Source organism: Diadema antillarum, unplaced genomic scaffold (assembly GCF_040938485.1).
Source record: "Diadema antillarum isolate AM-2024a unplaced genomic scaffold, OU_Dant_1.0 scf00000137, whole genome shotgun sequence".
Taxonomy (NCBI): Eukaryota; Metazoa; Echinodermata; class Echinoidea; order Diadematoida; family Diadematidae; genus Diadema; species Diadema antillarum.
In genome coordinates this window covers 140,092-160,464 of record NW_027271026.1, presented here as the reverse complement: position 1 = coordinate 160,464, position 20,373 = coordinate 140,092, and the positions used below count along the sequence as shown (strand labels likewise).

At 37.6% G+C, this 20,373-nt stretch overlaps 2 protein-coding genes across 2 annotated transcripts; both read right to left on the bottom strand.

The window, feature by feature from the left end:
- Positions 1 to 602: 602 nt before the first annotated feature.
- On the bottom strand, positions 603 to 2,346 carry LOC139721033 (uncharacterized). Its single transcript, XM_071632364.1, has 4 exons — positions 2,266 to 2,346; positions 1,879 to 1,943; positions 1,214 to 1,305; positions 603 to 763 (listed from the first exon to the last, which is right to left on the bottom strand). Exons 1-4 carry the CDS (start codon positions 2,344 to 2,346, stop codon positions 603 to 605), a joined length of 399 nt encoding a protein of 132 aa, XP_071488465.1.
- Positions 2,347 to 2,774: 428 nt separating this feature from the next.
- Positions 2,775 to 12,563, bottom strand: LOC139721062 (uncharacterized). Its single transcript, XM_071632392.1, has 6 exons — positions 12,491 to 12,563; positions 5,818 to 5,869; positions 5,005 to 5,063; positions 4,597 to 4,658; positions 4,144 to 4,217; positions 2,775 to 2,892 (listed from the first exon to the last, which is right to left on the bottom strand). Exons 1-6 carry the CDS (start codon positions 12,561 to 12,563, stop codon positions 2,775 to 2,777), a joined length of 438 nt encoding a protein of 145 aa, XP_071488493.1.
- Positions 12,564 to 20,373: the final 7,810 nt, after the last annotated feature.

Genomic DNA, 20,373 nt, shown 5'->3' with positions numbered 1-20,373 from the left:
TAGCGTATTCAATAATATCTCTTGGAAGATCAATGTAGAGTACAACGGACAGTGTTCACCAAGCTTTTCCATTCTCTTGGACGCATACGCAGATTAATTATCCGTCAAAATTGTAAAAACATTTCTCATGTTTTGTTTGGTTATTTTAATCGTAGAAGCACCTTCTTTTCAATCTAGGTGAAGGTAACGGAACATAACATTTTAGGTGCATGTTCTATCGCAATGACCACATTAATGGTCATTACGATTTGGTTGCTTCTTTCGATGTTTGTTTTCCTTGTAATTTACGAAGTGATCAAAATCATGTCTTACCAACTTCAAACCAACTTCAACTTTCGTAGTTGCTGTGGACAGCAGTGTCCTCAATAGATTGTCTACTAATATTAAGAGTCCATATAACAAATGACGCATAAAGTGTGAATAAGGACGAGTTGCGAAATGGAATCTTGTACATGGACGGCGAGAGTAAAAAATTCACCACTGTACAAAGAAGTAAAAAAACAGATTAGAAAAACATTTTCACTGGAAATGCACACATTTCTTCGGAGATCGTTTGGAATACTAATTGCTAGAAGGCTCATCCTGTTCTCGTGCTGACGTCATCACTCTACGAAGAAGCTTTGCGAGGCGTTGAAGGTGCCACCAGGTAGGATGGTGACAGGCTGGCTCACATGACCGCAGCCGATGCAGATCATCTCGGCGTACTCATCGGTGGTGATGTCGTGTGTGCCCTGGGCGTCTTCGTTCCAAGGATTCCAGATCACTGTTAGAGCGAACGAGCCAGAGAGAGAGAGAGAGATGTCGTATTAGATACATGTATTAACAAATTTGGGTGTTTATGTTCGAAATCAGTCACGTGGGTAAATCCATCTCAAAAACCGTTTATTTGTCTTTCATCAGACGCACAAACGCAAACAAATAATACCTTTGCATAATACGTTCCAAAACGAAAAATATTGGCTACTTTTCGTTCTCATTGTCAATGTCATTTCCATCATGCTGTCAATCACAGTCTCAATAATATTCTGATTGCATATCATGAAAATCAATTATGAAGTGAATGTGTACTTTGTGTTTACATGAATACATTAAACAAATTGCACTGTAATTGAATATGTAGTTTTGATGTGCGTCAAGATATTGTGGTTTTGGTTAATAAAGAAGCCCTTTTATATCAGTTTGAGCATTTCTGTTGCTCTGAGTGCTTTCTTACCCGAATCAGGAAGATTCCATTTCCTCAGTGTGAGTGTAGCGCCCTCTTGAGTGTTCTTCAGAACATGTTCGTCAGAAGAGTTTGCGTACAGTCTGCGGGATGACGGATAAAAGTATATAATGTGAAGCATAGCGAAATATTCAGAACATGGACGAGTACGACATTGTTTTCCACCATCATCTCCTCCTCCTCCTTCCTCTTCATTGTCTTTGTCTCCGTCCTACAATAAGCACTTCTGGTTATCTCTTCTTCTTCCTCTTCTTCTTCTTCTTCTTCTTCCTTCCCCTTTTTTCTTCTACATTTTCTTATCATTTTCTTATCAGTATCCATTCAACATCATGCCTTCCTACCTAGGAGGATATTGACCTGGCAACTTTATTGATCTTGTGTCTACCACTTCAGCTACAGCTTTTCAACTGTCAAGAACTAAGTCCTATTCTATAAATTATCCTCACTCGAATGATTTATGTATGAAAAAACCAAAAAAGATATTTTAAGTAAGATTAAGTAGAGTATCATGTATATTTTGCTTGAAATTGACATGCATTTGCACATTGAGAAGAATAAAAGTGTGTGCAGTGCACTGCAGAATCAGGAGCAATACACTGCATACAGTAAAAAGGAGGAGAAACAAACAAAAAATAGAATGTGAAAATAATGCGTACCTGTCTAGCGGACCTTCTACTGAGACTCTGTCACTGCCCTCTGGGATAACGGCGCCGTAACTGACCTTGAAAGAAAGAAAGAAAAAAAATTGTGGAAAATAACGAACTGAATGACAGGACCGGGTGGCAAGCTTGCATGAAATACTTAGTACTGTCGATGAGTATTTGTCCTCTTCAAATTATTTCATTGATTGATTTTACAAATCATTTGCGATCGAGGGCAATTGCTATAATACTCCAACAATTATTGTTAGCTGACGCGATTGTATGATGTTTGCGAAATTGCAAAATGGGTTACGGACGGTAGTGTCGTCTGATTACATATAGCTTTCCTGGGGTCAATACCCTATATATATCAATTCTCCCATTATGTTATCATCAGCATACCTCATCTGATGAATATGAGTCGTGGAGCCCCAGGATAGATGTGTTTGTGACGTCATCAACCAGGAAATGATTCTGAAGCATCGGAGCGCAGGCAAATGGTTTCGAATCTGTGGCGAGAATGATTGAATAAGTATATTATAACTTTGTTAAGATATATAGATACCTATGTAGCTACAAGTTTATATAATAAAGAGAGACAGATAGATAAATGGATGAAAAATGAATAATTACATATCATATTCACTTCCTAGTACATGGATAGATACGAAATTATACATATAAAAATCATTGACACTATACATACACAAAATAGATAAATAAAAACACAAAAAATTGATAGCTTCAAATAAAAAGGTTATTATGTCAAAATTATGATATTAGGATTCAATTTTTCAAAGATTGTATGACAAGGTGATGATTCCTTTTGACAGCGATGCGATCAAGGTGCAAAACAGGTGTATTTGGGAGGAGGATTCCCCCCTCTCAATTCGTCAGATTTCTGCCTCCACTTATATTAATCTTTCATTCATTCCAGTTGCTCCTTTTATCTTCTCACCTTTATTTTCAATTTTGTAGTCGAATGCCACCTCCTTCTTTAGCAAGGAGATCTTCAACGTTGCCTTAAATCTGTAAAGATAAAAAAAATATAAAACATAACTCATGGTTCAACATTTAAGGGATGAAATAGTATTGGATGAAGTGAGGATTCAGCTATAAACTTTTTGCGAGATACTTAGAAACCAATTTATGAAATGCTATAGAGCATACAATTCTTAGAGGAATTCAAAAGTTTGTTTGATCAAAAGCGGTTTTGAAATGACAATGATATCAAAATCAAGATCGCTTTGTTTTGGATATCTCAGCCATTTCAAAACCAATTTTCATCGAATAAACGTTGAATTCCTCTTAGAATTACATGCTCTTTCATATTCTATACGAGGTTTCTCATTATCTCAACAAATCATCATCAAAAAACTTTGGAAACCTGAATCCCCATCTCAACTGAAACTGCACCACCCCTTTAAGGTGGTCAAGTCTCAGTCCACCACAAGTATCCGATCTCCTGAATTATTCAAAATTTGTTATACCAAGGGTTTAAGGAGACCTGCGAACTGTTTTTATGTCGGCACCATCGTATTTATCTGTTGGTACTCCGAAAGTACTGTGTCTTCGACCTTTTTGTTCACTGAATCTATGCTCTGTATTTTTCACTTAATGATTTTCATTTGAGAAATATAAAAACAGGTGAAGTGGAATGAAATCAATTGAAAACATATTGACAAGGTGCCTCGCAGAATCATATCTTTGGCTCGATTCCCTTTCTCTAGATATTGTAGTTTTAATCACGTGTTTCTCCTCTCAAAGCAACGTTGGAATATAATCATTTCTTATAATTTATTCTACACTACAAATGCAACACCTTGAGCAACCTTGCAAAAGACTGGAAAGTGGCTATTAATATATATTTGGGAATAACAGACCAATACATCGTACATACAATATGAAATCTTACAAGACTATATCAATAATAGAGTTCAAATCAACTCTGAACAACAGCTTATATTATAATCTGTTGTTCATAGTTGATGTAAACTTTTGTTTCTAGTCTTTTGATATTGATTTTGATATTGTCATGGTATATCATGGTGGTCATGACAATGAAATTACCATAGCCATGTTCTCTTTATATAGTGTCTTACCTCCGATTATGTGTAGTGACGGCATAGAACTCAAATATCTTTGTTACGATTATTATCCTCTTATTAAAGCATAACGATGCAATTATAATCATAATCATTATCTCATTCATATCGTCTGTATCTTAATCATCATAGCCACCGTCATGTGAATGTTCAGCGCCAAAAGAGATGGCTTTACCTGAAGTTCCATCGTTTCCTGGTTTCATCGCTGTCTTCCAGGGCAAAAGACGCACTGACATCTCCATTTGGGTTCTGGATGAGTTGGAAAATAGAGAAAAGCATAATATAATAAGATGTTTTGTCTTTATTTCTTTTTTTGAATATTTTTTCTAGTCGAGCTTTGATTTGGGCGGGAACAGGCGGGGAATATAAATGATTTAATAACCAGTAGGTTTCCTCTTGGTGACAACAACAATAACCAAACAAGATAGAAGAACCCAAAAAACCACAACAACAACAATGAAATGTCGCATCACTATTGGTGCAGTAGCATCCATCCAATTTTGGCGAACAGCCGGTGACCAAACTGAACACATTTAGACCCGCCCCTATTAAATGCAAAGTACGTCATGGCTAAACCACTGTGTATATGATTGCTGGTGACCGGCGACCCTACATCATAGACACATACCTTGCTCTGTTCTACCAAAGTCCAGTGAGTTGTTCTGAAGAAGTCGTGAGCGGGATCGTGGGCTGGTGAAACAAGCAAAATACAATTCATGGTTCACTACTAGTATACTCCACTTGGCGTTTAACGTATGAACCTATACGTATAAGTGCAGTGCAAAACCGTTATGTGAAATATTGCAAATTATAAAGTTTAGATATACGGATATTTTCTACTTTCCTTTTCCTTTTTATTTTTTTCATAATTTTTATTTGTTATTATTATCATTATAGATATCATTATCATTTTCCCCTGTCATTATTACTATTTACCATTAAAAAAACAACAATAACTACTACTATTACTATTACTACTACTACTACTACTACTACTACAAGTACTACGCTTGCAACTTTATATGAATATACTTACAAACGATGAATGGAATGCCGCTCCTAATTGGAGATTTGTTGTCTAGCACCGTGGATTTGCTAAAGAATTAAAACGGGAAGAAAATATAAGTGGCTTTCCAATCACCAATTGTATAAACAACAAAGACATGCATAAAAGAACAAACACACTTTATGGTATATTTGTATTCTAAAAGAGCAAAATTAGCATACAAAATGGTGGTATCATAAAGTGCGTTATCAGTCATTATAATTAATCGACCGTGGTTCGAAACAGATAATGGCGTTTCTTTCTTACTTTCTCTATGTACGGTTTCGTAATCAATTCATGGTAAACAATAACCATATACATGTACAATCAACTATATCGAGCGTAGAAAAATCTTAAATGCACCGTTTATCTCCTGAATTATAAATCAGAGTCAGAAGTAAAATACATTAAAATCTTATATCCATGTTTGTCAGTTGTGACATTGACTGCTCAGCTCAGATTATACTTTTTGATTGGATATATTCGTTCACGTGTTCACCGTTGCTCCCTTTGCGTGTCAGTTGTATATAATGTACTTCAACCACACACATACAAGCCATAATTTGTTTGTTTTTTGTGTCAAAATGCGAGTCATTTCATTTCATTTTGCCTATTCATTCAGCTGCCAATCCCGACACGCTTAAAGGTCATGAACTTCCAAGGAAATATAATAGAAGTAAAGATCACAAAGAATCAACAGTAAAGTTCAAGAACTCGCCTTAGGACATCGAGGGCAATCATAAACAAGTCGTACATAACTGCCAGCCGGCGATGCATGATAAAATATTGTAATGGTAATCTCACCTTAAAAACAGCCTCTCGACGCCATTGACTAACATTGACGTCACCGCGGCCCCTGCAAAGCAAAGAATCAGAATTGAATCAATGATTAGCATGACAGTAATACTCCTGATCGTCATGTAACAGCCAGCCAGTCGAACAGATGTTAAACTGCTCAATAAGGTAGACTGGGTCTCGTTGAGCTCGACCTTTATGAATGATTACAGACATAATGTTGGCCACGGGAGGTCTTATGCTGAGCCAGACACCCCACTCACCAACAATGTAATGCAAATGTTAGATTTCGTTTCAACGAAGTACTAATTTTTCAATTTGCTTCCAGCAGAAACTATGTAGCATACCTTTCCTTTTATACCTTACGTGTGTGGAAGAAACTCAATCCAGAACATGAATGCATAATTATTAAGATCATGTCCAAGAAGAGTTCTGAGCACTAATTTGTGAAAAGAAAAAAGTGATAAAGTGAAGCCCGATCTCTATTTCAAACAGATCAAATACAGACATAGTGGAAAGCATTGTTGACTTTATTTCAAGAGTATTCATCAAAAGCAAAATTATTAAATGCTCTCGCCTCTTTCTCAAAATTTGTTCACTCCACCAAGTTCTGATGATGATACCAGCTTATTTTTTTTTTCAATAGACAAATGAACACAGCTGTCGTATTTCATTCGTGACAATGTTGGTGACGCGGATGAATCCTCGCCGGAAGTCAACATCATCTGCCAAAGAGTTACCGCGAAATGAGCGCATCCCAGTGGTATCCATACCCGGATCGCGGTGGTGCGAGACACGCCCTGGTTAGACAACGCGCGGGCAGGCATCTCCTGCCGAGTTTCGCCTATATCCACTCACCGCCTTGGCATCCACGGAATTCCGCATCGCTGTTGGATGTGATTGTCACGACATTGAATAATTTGCTCCTCGTGTTGTGTAGAATAGGAAATGACCATTGCAGTTTGGTTCAACCACGAGTTAACCTCGAGCATATCTTGAACATCATGTAAAGACAGAGGCATGCATTCATAAGCTGACACGTTACATCGAATAATCTCTTTCCAAGACTGTGGCAGCTTGTACTATATAGAAGCTGTTCCTTATGCAGGAATATTGGAGTGCTTCCCTACACTGTATAGGTGGTAAGGATAATGATGATGATGATGCTGATGCTGATGCTGATGCTGATAATGATAATTATAATTATAATTATAATGATAATAATAATGATAATAATAATAATGATTATTATTATTATTATAAACTATTATTATTATTATTATTATTACTATTATTATAACATTGATAATAATGATAATGATAATAACAGTTAAGATAACGGGAACAATGATCATTATTATCATTATCATCATAAGGAACTAAGCTTAACCTTACTTTTATCGTCATCCTTGATCAGTGTAATAATTACTGGACCTTGTGATTAAAAACGAATTCGAATTTGACTTGGACATTATCTTTAAGCGTATAAATCAAAAGCTCAAAACGTCCTTGCTTGAACTGTTGATTGAAGTTTGTCGCCTTTGCAAAATTCTAGTTGGTTTGCCTCCTTATCATCAAGGAAAGACTTTATTCCTGCACTTTCTGCAGGTAATACTTGATTAGTTAGTCATGATACAATAATTATGTTAGTCAATGTTGATAAATGACTCTGTAAACCCTACGCAAATTCGATTAATCCTTGTTTTTGTTTTTTTATCTGTGTTCTTATCAAGCTCGCTCTCTGTCCAGTGGTATCTATAAACGCTCTTAAAAGGATGGTAAAGTATTGTTGGAGGCGAGGATTCAGCTTCAAACTTTTTGCGAGACACTTGGAAACCACTTCATAAGATGTTAACCAGCATACAATGCCAAAAGGAATTCAATGTTTACTTGATGAAAATCGGTTTTGAAATGGCTGAGATATAAAAAACAAAGAAAAACAAAGCGACCCTTATAAAAGGTGGGTCCCACCTTTTATTAGGATCGTTTTGTTTTTGATAAGCTTTATCTCAAAAACAATTTTCATCAAATAAACTTTGAATTCCTCTTGGAATTATAATTATGCTCTTTCATATTTCACAAGAGGTTTCTCATTATCTAAAAAAAAAATATCAAAAAAAAAAGTCAGAAACGTGAAGCCCCATCTCAACCGAAACTGAACATACCTTTAATGTGGGGTCAGTATTCGACTTTTTGGGGTGCTGTTACTGTACAAGTTGACTTTCATCAAGGTTCCATCAAAGTTCCTTTGCTTACGCTTGCTTTGTTATCACATGATAAGAATATACAGCAGTCATGCTTGGTTTCGAAGTTACCTATTTCCTCGTAATGTATGATCATTTCTGCTGTATTATACGGATAAGCTGTTATTCTTCTGATAAATGTGAAAATTTAAGAAAGAAATTGACCGAGTGTGCAAAGCGCAAATTTCGGTGGTTGCACACAAAAATCCCACGGTCACCATGGTCACTGTGTCACCTAATCATATTCCAAAACGAGTTTTGTCCATTTTGATGGAATTATATAATTGAAAAAAAAAATGATAATGTACAAGTGTAGCAGAGAGACAAAATTATTTTTGGCGATCATTCAGACATGGGAGGCTGAAAGATTCGGTAAAGCTGTGTTCATAGTGTTATAAATACTCTAAGGCTAATAAAACGTATTTCAAAATGTTGTGCTATGAATGTCATTGCATTTTTCTTTTTGTAAGAGGACCCACGCTCATGAGAGAGAAAGACAGAGGAATAGTAAAATTACAGTGAGAAAGAGAGATGGAAAAGAATAAAAAGAATTGACGTTGATTATTTCATTTATTGATAATCATGATTTATCTTTTTTTTTTTTGTTAAGGGTTGTTGACAGCATCTTCAGAGCGTGTGGAGCAAAGATTTCTTGAGTTATGCAAAGATGACTGAACTCGCACGTTTTTCAGCAAACGGCCTTTGTTTATCCAGTTGCCTATCACATCATAAGTTCTTGATCTAAAGATAGAACACATGGCTGTCGAATGATGTCAGAAATATTACCCCCTAACCGCGGAATTCCTATGAATGGATTGCGCAGACGACTCCATTCAAATATCGAATGTCTACTGTTGTGTTTCATAACAAAAAAAAGAAGAAAAAGAAAACCACATAGATATCAGCTGGCCCATAACGACGAAGTGTCACGCGTCGGTATTTGACATTTGAACTGAGGCATACGGGCCTCTCTGCGATTGAGACAAACTGGCGGGGGAAAGTATCCCTTTGGGCGTAATACAAGCCAAGAGATCGTGAGAGATTCGAGGGTCCAGAAGAGCAAACCGATACCTCCCGCAAATACATGTTATTCTTGGTAAATTGGATATCGCTTGTTTCGATTCATATAATCAGTTTAAGATTGATGCGCCCGAGGCTATAAAATTCTTCTGATGCCGCACGCAAAAGGTCTGTTCGCGAAGAGAAAGGACTCGTTTTTTGTTTGGTTTTGATTTATTCTGGGTTTTTTTTTTCTTGGGGGGGGGGGGAACTATTCGTTAAACGGTTGAGGAGAAATTGATATGTTTTCGAAATATTCTCGAAAAACTTTCTGTTTTCCAAGCACCACATGCAGAGAGAGAGTTAGCGAAAATAAATCTATAATCTACGCCTTGTATGTCATCGAGGGAAGAAAATTGCATGTAAATTGTTTTGACATCGTTAATAACTTAGTACGAGAAATGCGAAGTGGGAATCAAATTAACCCGAAAAACACTAAAGGGCTTTTTACACTTGTGTTTCTTAACCCCGGACTTTCTCTGACCCAGGACTATCGTTAGTCCCGTACCAATTTTTTCAGCTTTTTACACTCGCCAATTAGTCCCGTACTATCTCTTGTCCGGGGCTAAGGAGAAAACTGACCTTTTTACACTCGTATTTCTTAGCCCCGGACTTTCCAAACCACATGAATATTCATAATTACGCTGTGTACTGTACACGTACACGCAAGCACCGGCAGCACTTGATTACCTCGTTTCTGATTGGTCAGTGAGGGTCGGACTTCGTCTCCGTCGCTTAGCCCAGGATTATTTTTTCGTTCTGTTTACACTCACTTCCTTGGCACCGCAATTGCGGTGCTAACCCTGCTATTTTGCAGGGCCAGATAGTACCGTACTATCGGTGGGGCTAGCCCACTTTGGCAAAAACGAGTGTAAACAGAAGGATAGTCCCGTACCAACGGTGGGGCTAAGGCCCCCCCCCCCCTTAGCCCCACCGTTGGTCCGGGGCTAAGCAAAAATTTACAAGTGTAAAAAGCCCTTAAGAAAAACAAACAAAACAAAGTAAAACAAAGCAACCATTACTCGCGTGTTCAGAAAAAAAAGTGACTAAGAAAAATATGAAGAAATAGCTAAAAAGTCGACGACAAAAAGGAGTATATAAATTATGGTTAAAAGGAAATATACCCCAAATATGATTATTACATATTAATTCAGTAAATACAGAATTAATAGAAGAACATGGAAACAAAGTTTGAGAAAAAATGGAAAATCCGTTCGAAAGAAATTAATTTTCAGTTTTCCATCAAATCCATTTGCTCTCATTACTAGATAAGCAGGCCTATAACTATTCGTGACGCTACCGTAGAAGAAGGATATAAAAGATAAAGATGATTCCACAAAATTCACTTTTTAACTAACAAGTGTATACTCCCTCTAAAAACTGACATATCTCGAGGGTAATGTTATTTTCTCCTGCCTTCTGAAGGAGGTAAGTCAAATCCTCTTTCATTTTGATGTTTGATACAAAATGAAAATATATGGAATTCTCTTTATTATTATTTTTTCTATATCAGTCCACTAATGACTAATATGATATTGCAAAGTGTCTTATAGCCTTCTTAGTATTCAGCGATGGCGGGAACAAAACTTTAGAAATTCATGAACTTTTGAACTAATCGTGTGATATCTCTCAAACTTCGCTGCGGCTGTGTTATACCAACATTGCTGCCAATTAATCCACATAATTTTGAGGGAAATTTTCCCCATTTTAACGAACTAAAGAAAAAGAACAAGAAAATGGAAGAAGATCGAGAGATGGAGAGAGGGGAGAATAATAATTCTGCTCTTTCTAGATTTTAGTTTTTGATGATGGCATCTTCATGTGCATCCTGATCGCAATGAAACTCAACGGAAGAAATATGCTGAAATCGGTCGTCAGAATTCTTTATACACATTGACATATATCAGTTAAAACAATATTAGATTCGAACACATTATTATGACAAGGGCTCACAATAAGTCATTCGCATTCTCACAAGCATGCACACCGCTTATGGATGATTGCCTACAACTAAAAGTTCAATTTAACCAAACATTTATATTGAATTCGCACTTTGTTCAAAGTCATTATTTTCTTATATTTAACAAGATATTAATCATATGACTTGTATTACATATGAGGAGGGGGTGCACCATACAAACATTGCTTATAAGCATTTCTCAACATTTCCAGCATTTCTGTATACTTTCGATATGCTATAAACTTATACATTTCTTTTATTATACATTGTAATGTAATTGTGCAATTATTTTTGTTTAAAAAAGTTATATGTTTCTGCTCGAAATGGAAAAAATAAATGAGTGAATGAAGGAATTTTGTTTGACGCTATACTTTAAATGACTTGCGTGAACTTATTATGTTCTATAACCTGCCCCCCCCCCCCATTGCATACCACATTACATATGATTATAGTAACGTCTGTTTAATAAACTTAGGCCGCGTTCATGCGAATTTCGTATCCAGAATCACAAACATGAATCATGATTCAAAACGGCGTTTCAAATCACGGTCTCAGCGGAAGAGCGTTCATGCGGGCTTTCGCAACGCTGATTCTGGCTCTGCTCATCCTTTGCCACTGCGCAGTGCACTGCGCAGTTTGACCTTGTCTCTGCAACTCGAGCCAGACCTCCTTATGCCAACTGATCAGTCAATTCATTATAGGCCTTTACGTTTTTATTTCGGTGAATACTTTCCAATAAGCTGTGGCATTCAGGCTCTGCCCACTGATCGAGGAATAATCTTAATTCTTCGTCTCTCCAATTGTTTCCCTTGGTCACAGCAGCCATTATCAACTCAATCGGAGAGTAATTACATGTATTATTATATTAAACAGCTAGATACTGACATTGATGTAAACAAACAAGTGCAAGTATGGTACCGAAACACACGATTCATAAGACGTATACAAGCGCGCGAACAGAACAAGAAGTTGTGGGATACCCCATGAGACACGCATGCGCACAGCGCACAATGACGTCATAGAATCATGATTGAAATCACGGTTGCGTTCATGCGGTTTCTGCGATCGTGATTCTGGCAGAATCATGATTCAAAACGCCCCTTTTTCCGCGTTTCAGATCGGCGTTTTGAAACGCGTTTAAATGGAAAAATCGCATGAACGCAACGCAACTAAACACGTTTAGCGACTAAACGTGTTTAGAAACGCAATTCTAGTTTCGCATGAACGCAGCCTTCCAAATATATATATGTATACATAATGAGAGAGAGGGGGGGGGGAACACAGATACGAAAGTCACAAAAAGTTTTAAGGATATCGAACTTAAATAAAAAATGAGTACCCCCCCCCCACTCCCCCCCCCAAAAAAATAAATAAATAAATAAATAAAATAATAAAAGAAAAGAAAAGAAAATAAACTCACCAAGTAAGTTGACGGTAACACTGGACTCTAGTCTCCTCGCCAGCACAACCTGCTCAACATGATTCTGCGGCATTTTGATGTCTATCCGGGTTCTGTTTATGACGTGACGCTCAAGAACGAAGTGATATTGTTAGCTTGTTTTTCGAATGCAGAAGCTTTAAAGTGATACCCACTGAAATTCAGTCACTCTTATCTTCGAGGTGCTCTACCCTGATGTCACAAAATGTTCTGGTGATCTCTTGACTTGCCAGTTGAGACCGCAGACCACCGCTTTATATACCCCCATCAGCTGTGCGACTTGCGCAGACGATTTTAGAAAAACAACATTTCCACGCCATCAGCGCACTTTCTATTTCTCGGTCGATGACTTATCAGCGATCAATGGAGTTGGAGCGCGCCCCACAGAGTTGGTGCTATAAAGAGAAAGTGAAAATCACGGACAGACAGCGCACCAACCTTCCGGATGCGGGGTTTACGCGCCACGTCATCCAGAGATGTTTCTTGATCTGCAATTATCATTTCATACGTGGCATCAGATACAAGTACAGGACAGCTGCTGGGACATGGCGCAGCATCAATCTATGTCTTATTCCGTGAAACACTCATCCCTTAACTATGTCTGTACTCTCTCTTTATTCCTCCCATGGAAAATCCTCTCAAGCATGAGATTTTCCATCTCTTCCACTGATACGCCCTTGATTACTGTTGATAGTTACATCTTGCTCCCCCCTCCCACAACTTTGAATTCGAAAGTTTTTAAAGTCTCGGGTTGTCAGAGACTGAACTCCACATTCCTTTGATACTTGTTTAAAGCTTCGTGCCCGTTATGCTCAACCAATGAGCTAGTAGCTCTTTGGCTCAACAGACAATATCTCCACACTCTCTACATCGTCAGTTTAACCACAGTTTCATACTAGATAATGCTGAAATTCTTTATACAACACTGTTTGTATCTTTGGTCGTTCGTTCGCTCGTTTGTTTGTTTGTTTGTTCGCTTGTTTGCTTGTTTGTTTGTATTTGGGGTGGTTCCCAAAAATTTTTTGCTTTTCCTAGGGTGGATGCAATACGTATTGTTACCCACTCAACGCGATGATCACCTTTACACGAGGCGCAAAGGAAAGTATTTAAAATGGTCATAAATTAGACAAAACATAATATATTATATTAGTATTTTTGTTGCAAAGACAAGACCTGTTTTCATATTTGCGCAAAAAGGCCTATATGTTCGCTTTAAAGGTATCGTATACCATTGGGAGCAGTGATTTATAAAATGTTTGAGTCATCGCATTTGATGCATATGTGTAGGTCAGTTGTATCACAAAACATCCTACCATATACACTTTGCAATAAAGTCTGAATATAAGGAGATATCACTATTTTTCTCAATAAACCATAACTGTAGACGGTTTATTCTAGAAACGATTTTATCATAAGTATTGTTCACATTTTGTATATTTACAATACCTAACATTGATTATACTAATTAATTTTTTACATAGCTTGTTTCTATCCTCAACTCATAATTTAGAACTATTTTGAAACACTAAAGTTGGGGTTTGTTTCATCTGCTGATAGTAAATAATGTCTTTAACTTTATATCACATCATCTTCAAAAGAACGGTCCTAATCTAAACATTCACACTTATAGATAGACACAGAATGTAATGCCGGGTTGGGGCTTGATTTCTGAGTTTGGCATTATCATTATCCAAGAACTTAAGGATTTTGTCTTTGATATTCTGGCCATAATATCTAGCACATGTACGCGTCATTTTTTTTTTAAAGCTTCGAAAACAATCTCTGGTAAAAGTTTTAGTTAGACGTCGTCTCTGTATCATAGCTGCATATGAATTTGATTATCATGAATATTTTGTGTGTGTGTGTGTGTGTGATTCATCTACATATCATTAATTTTTATCACCATTGTGTGGCGTGGTTGATGCTGTTTACTTGTACAACCAAAGCTTGTCGGGTAAATTATGAGACGTTGTGGTATTGTCAACCTGTTCCCAGCGCTCACAGTGGATTTCCTCAAAGTTTGTTTTAGTACAGCGTCGAGTTCTGCATAAATCATTAGACACAATCGTCATATCATGCATGTTGTGCACCTAAATATAACTTACGTAATGACTCTGACGTATTTTATCTCTTGCAGGCTATCAATCTGTGTTGTTCTAGACCAGCCACTTGTCATGTTGTGCACGTACCCGAACATTGAACCATCCAAGCAACATTCCTTCGGTGCATAGTTGGCATACCAGCTAATCAGTATCGCACGGATCACATTATGGTTATAACACAAAGCGGACATACTGGATAGGGTATCTGTATCCAGAGGCATCCGATCGTTGATGAGGGATGGCTCTATTCCAAGTGAATGTTCCGATCGTCAATCTCGGTCGGGAAATGAATGAGATTCCCAATGCATTTCTGCCATCTCTGTTTCATTAAAGACTGAATGACCCTTCTATGTGACAATAATGTCAGGTGTGCATGGGAACATATCATTCAAGCGTTGCCATGGCTATCATTGTTTTGTTGTTCTTATGAAGCAAACGTGGCGCTTTTTATTGTGTATTGGTCCGTCTACATTTTCCCCTCTCTTTTCACTATGATTATGCACTCTGCCTTATGTTTCATTATGTACATAATATCACTATACACTGATGCGTGTGTGTGTTTCCGTATGTATAAGATATATAGGGTAAAATATACGTATATATATATATATATATATATACAATGTACACACACACATATATGTATGTATATATATATGTATATATGTATATATGTATATATTATATATAAATGCATATATATATATATATATACACACACACACACATATATATATAATATATATATGTATAATATACGTACAGAATCAATATATTATATTGATTCTTTCTTCCTCCATTTCTCTACGTGTATATCATGTGTTACATAAACATGGAGAGAGAAAAAAGGAAGAGAGAATCTTCTTTGCGCAGTGAAATAACTATAGAAGAATGGGAAAGGCAGCCCATCGTTGGGAGGAGCGAGACTTTATACCATCACCGTCCCTAGCCATGTTCAGACGTATTTCTAGTCGGAGTAAAAATTTTATGGCGCAGCAATTAAAATTCAAATTTATACTTATCTTACCACGACCCTGTGTCCACACGACGGTCGTGGGAAGAAACTCCGACCAATTTACCACGGTCATCACCGTGGAGGGTCGGTGTAACTTCCGGAAGTGGTAGCGCCGCGCGCATCGACCATACAATTGTTTATTACCAACGGCATTTGTCTTCTCCATTCTTGTTGATGGAAATGTCTGAGCGCTAGCTTCTTCGTCGCAATCTTCTAGGTTAGAATTGCACTACACGCGCACTTGTACTCGCAAAATGTCAACATTGCAATTTGACCCCGGAAGTTTTACCTAGGTCGTAAGGTATGTAAGCTCATAGATACTCCGAGGGCTTGTCCGCACGGGCAATTTACTCCGACCGGCTAGTCGTGGTAGCGAGATACTCCTGAGAAAACTCAGGAGTATCTTGGTCGGAGGAAGAGGTCGTGGTAAGTTCCTCCGACTGGAGGAAGTTACCACGACCTTGTTCAGACGGGCACTACTCCGACCTCTCCTCAGAAGTTACTCCGACCAAGCTTCCTCCGACCCTTCCTCCGAAGTCACTTCGACCAAAACTGCCCCCGTCTGAACACAGCTTCTATCACACTGGAGAGTGGATGTAAAAACTCCGTCGTGTGGCTTCACCGATTTAGGATAGGAATGTCGATGTAGCTGGATAGGTCTGTGGTAACAGGCATCACCAGACTTTGGTCTATCAACTCAGATAGCAAGATATTTCATGAATGCGCGGTTTCTTCATCAATAACATTTTTATTAGTGATGAATTCTGTTGAGTGGAAATTCCTGTAAAATCTTGTTTTCGACCGGTAGAGTACAATACTAAACGGTCAGAGGCTACGATGGTCTAATATCGACCAGGTAGTGGCACTGCCTAAAACACGGAAATGATGACTACACTTAACCATTAATGTCGGTATATTACCCGTTGATGAAAATATCACTTTTCCTGAAAAGGAAATTTTGTCTTTTCTCTTTATAAGAGTGTTGCATTGCTGTGGCATCGAACTTTGTTGTAACCTTGGATTCAACAAAACTTTAAAGGACAAGTTCACCTTCATAAACATAAGGATTGAAAGAATGCAACAATATTAGTAGAACGCATCAGTGAAAGTTTGAGGAAAATTGGACAATCGATGCAAAAGTTATGAATTTTTAAAATTTTTGTGTTGGAACCGCTGGATGAGGAGACTACTACAGCTTGTGAGTCATATGCGTACAACAGTATAAAGGAAATGTAAAGAAAATTCAACATATTTTCACTTTTTTCGCATAATAAAAGAGCACTTGACCTGCCTCTTTCTAAAGGCAGGGGGAATGATATTACCCATAATATTTGTCGGTAACGAGTCAGGGGAATGTGTACTTTTTTCAAAAGATGAAATTTTGTGAAATTCTCTTTATATTTTCCTTATATTGTTGTACGCATGTGACATCTAAGTTTGCACTAGTCTTCTCATCCAGCAGATACTGCACAAAAACTTCAAAAATTCATAACTTTTGAACCGATTGTCCGATTTTCCTCAAACCTTCAATGATGTGTTCTACTAATATTGCTTCATTCTCTCAATCCTTATGTTTATGAAGGTGAACTTGTCCTTTAAGAATCCATCATTAGGATCAGTTTTGATCGGACTGCCCGACTTTCCTAAAACTTCACCGATGCATTCCATCGTCTCCATCATACATATCCTTGGGGTAAATTCTCCCTTAATATTATCAAACAATGTTGTGAATCACTAGCGAAGACCATCACGGACTGTCAATCACGAGGTCACTGGTTCGAGTCCACAATGTTCCTCTGAATGGCCTCAACGTTTATGCAAAAAAAAGAAAGTACGAAATCCCAAAACAAATCCAAAGCAACAAGAGAATTACTTTTAAAAGGCATTCTATTCTCAATGCCTATAGTTATTTTCGTGGTCCCGTGGTCGTGGTGGTTGCTTGTTTACAAGCGTTGATTGCTAACTTAATTCAGTCTCATTCAAAAATTATCAAGTAAATACTATCAACGATTGGACTTATGATTACGTTAATATTGTTTGAATAAAGTGACCAATATTGTAATGACTTGAAAGTATCAAATAAATGAATAGAAGAGGAGGTGCATATACTCACAAGTAAATAAATTGGAATAAAATCAATTGTAATTTTTATTAAAATCATTGTTCTAAATAATGTCTTTCTGTCATACGAATCTGAACATTGCAATTAGACTTGTAAGCTCGCGGATATTTGACAACTTCTGTGTTCATAACTTTGGACAGAACATATTCATTTAGATATACTAAAAATTTCCTTCGCGAAAACTGCAGAGAACTTACAAAAAAGACTTCATAGCTATACCAAAGATTCTTTGCAGTGTAGAATCTTTGGCTATACACTGCATTGCCAAGGTTTGCATGCACCAGCATTTGAAAAATGTCATTTTGTAATATCTATATTGCGTACATTACTTTGATATCAAAGAAAATATATTTAGAGCAAATTAAAAAAGAAAACAAATAATAATATTGTTATTATAATTGTGATTATGATCACAATAATGTCTTCTTTATCCAGAGTAGCCTCTTCAGTGTTGCCACTGCTCTACCAGAGGACCATTGTTATCAAACTAGTGTTGGCAGGTACCCATTATTTTATACACCTGGGTCGAGAGCAGGACGAGAGGGACAAACCATAGATCTTGTCCCAAAGGACGCAAGCACTGAGCGGGAATCGAACTCGGGTCTTCCGACTAGGAGTCGGGAGTCTTATCCACTATGCCATAGCACAGCATTATGAAGGGGAATCTTTTTTTTCTTATCCTGAATTCACCTTCGAAGGCTAGACGATTAAATCCTCTCTGGAATAATTCTGTTTGCTTGATTTACTCCATCTATCAAAGCTAACTTGAATCGAATGTGGTGTTTCATTGTACTTTATGGTCTTACATCTGTTTTAAACAGAATTGACGATACCGGAGCCTTTCAGATTACTAAAACGATCGGGGGAGAATTGATTTGCAAAGTAGCATCTCTCAATTCGATAAGAACTGACTCAGCGGTGGTTGGCGAGAGTTAATTCTCATGCAAACTGCAAACAGTCAATTCGGAGGCTGGACCTAAAAGTTTTCCTGTTAGAGAAAGCTTAATTTGCGAGAACATTGATTCACAAACTCAGTGTTCTAGTTTTCTTTTTTGAAGACCATGACCCAAATATTAAGTGTAGATCACAAATTTGCTGTACTTCACATCTAATCGTGTTTCTCTTATGGATAATCATTCACAAGGCTGGAGTGCATGATGCCTTAACTCTTAATGTGCCAGGCCCAAAACCCCTAACGTGCCAGAGGTTTTTACCTAACGCCAGAACGTTTCGAAACTGGACTGACAATGAAATTTAAAACCGCCATATTTCTGAAACTATTGACTGTTTTGAATTGAGTTCTACACAACATATATCAAGAAATGTTTGCTCTTTCGTGTCATGCAGTCAGTTTGCCACAATATCTATCTGAATCTGAAATATTGCAAAAATATTTGATACATCAAAAAAATTATTAGAAATTTGTGTGTAGTATGGAAAAAAAGAGTCAGTCTTGTTTTTTCTTCAATGGAACGCTCCCTTGACTCTGTGAGAAAGTTTTAGAGCAACATTTCCTCTTTCAAATGATAACAAAATTGCCTTCTAGAATTGTATGATTCCAAAGATACTAGCAGTTTATTTTGTCTTAGCAATTTCTCTTTCTGCCTCAGTAATTCATTCCCAAATCTGAGTCCTTTAGTCCCAGATCCTGTATTTGAAACTAAAGTAATTGTCCCGGGCCCTGGAATAGTGTCTTTTGTCCACCTGAGAAGGAAGAACCTGCTAATCCTCCTTTTGTCTACGCGGACTGCGGGCGGGCGTACTCTATTGAAATCGGCAGGCCTTTGTCCACGCGCAATTCCTATGCTAGCGTGGGGACGATTAGTGACGTTCACCAAAACAAAAGGATGAAAGACTTGACCGACGAACGAAAGCTGACCCTCTTTGAGGGACAAAATCAAAGCAGCTTCCCGCAGGACAGCGTCCAAGCGGAACAATGCGAGTGGAACCGCATAGACAATACACGCAGAGTCAGTAGCATACACACGCGTGGTTTACCTATGAGACATTTGATCCATACACATCTCGCAGAGGGTGCGCCCGCTGCGGATTTTCCCGATGTGAAAAAAATACATCTAGCTGAAAAATCGTGTATTTACTCAAAATTTTCCTATGTAAGCATGCTCATATTTTTAGTGGAAACGATGGCTATGCTAATCAGCTACCAGTACATATCATTGGCAGTTGCTTGGTGTAACACATTACGGTACCACAAGAACTTAAATGATCAATGCTTTTCACGCTGTTTTTAGTCGCCGATCGGCGACCATGGCACGTCAGGACTAAGGTCGCCGTTTGGCGACCATGGCACGTTAAGAGTTAAATGAATCAAACGGTAGAGGGCAGCAGGCACTGACTCGAGAGTAGGTGCCCGCATGTCATGTCCTTGGTATACGAGAGCTTTCGTCAAACCGATCGAATTGTTAGCCCTAAATAGGTCTATATTTAGAAATGAGAAATTAAAGTGCATAAAGACAATACATCGCCTGTGATATTGTATCAAATGTATACAAATGCATATGACACATCCAAAGTCAAGTATATTCTCACTAAAACATGCAATTTACAGTGACTCCATGTGACATATCCATCTCAACTTTATATAGGCCCTAATACCAAAAAAAAT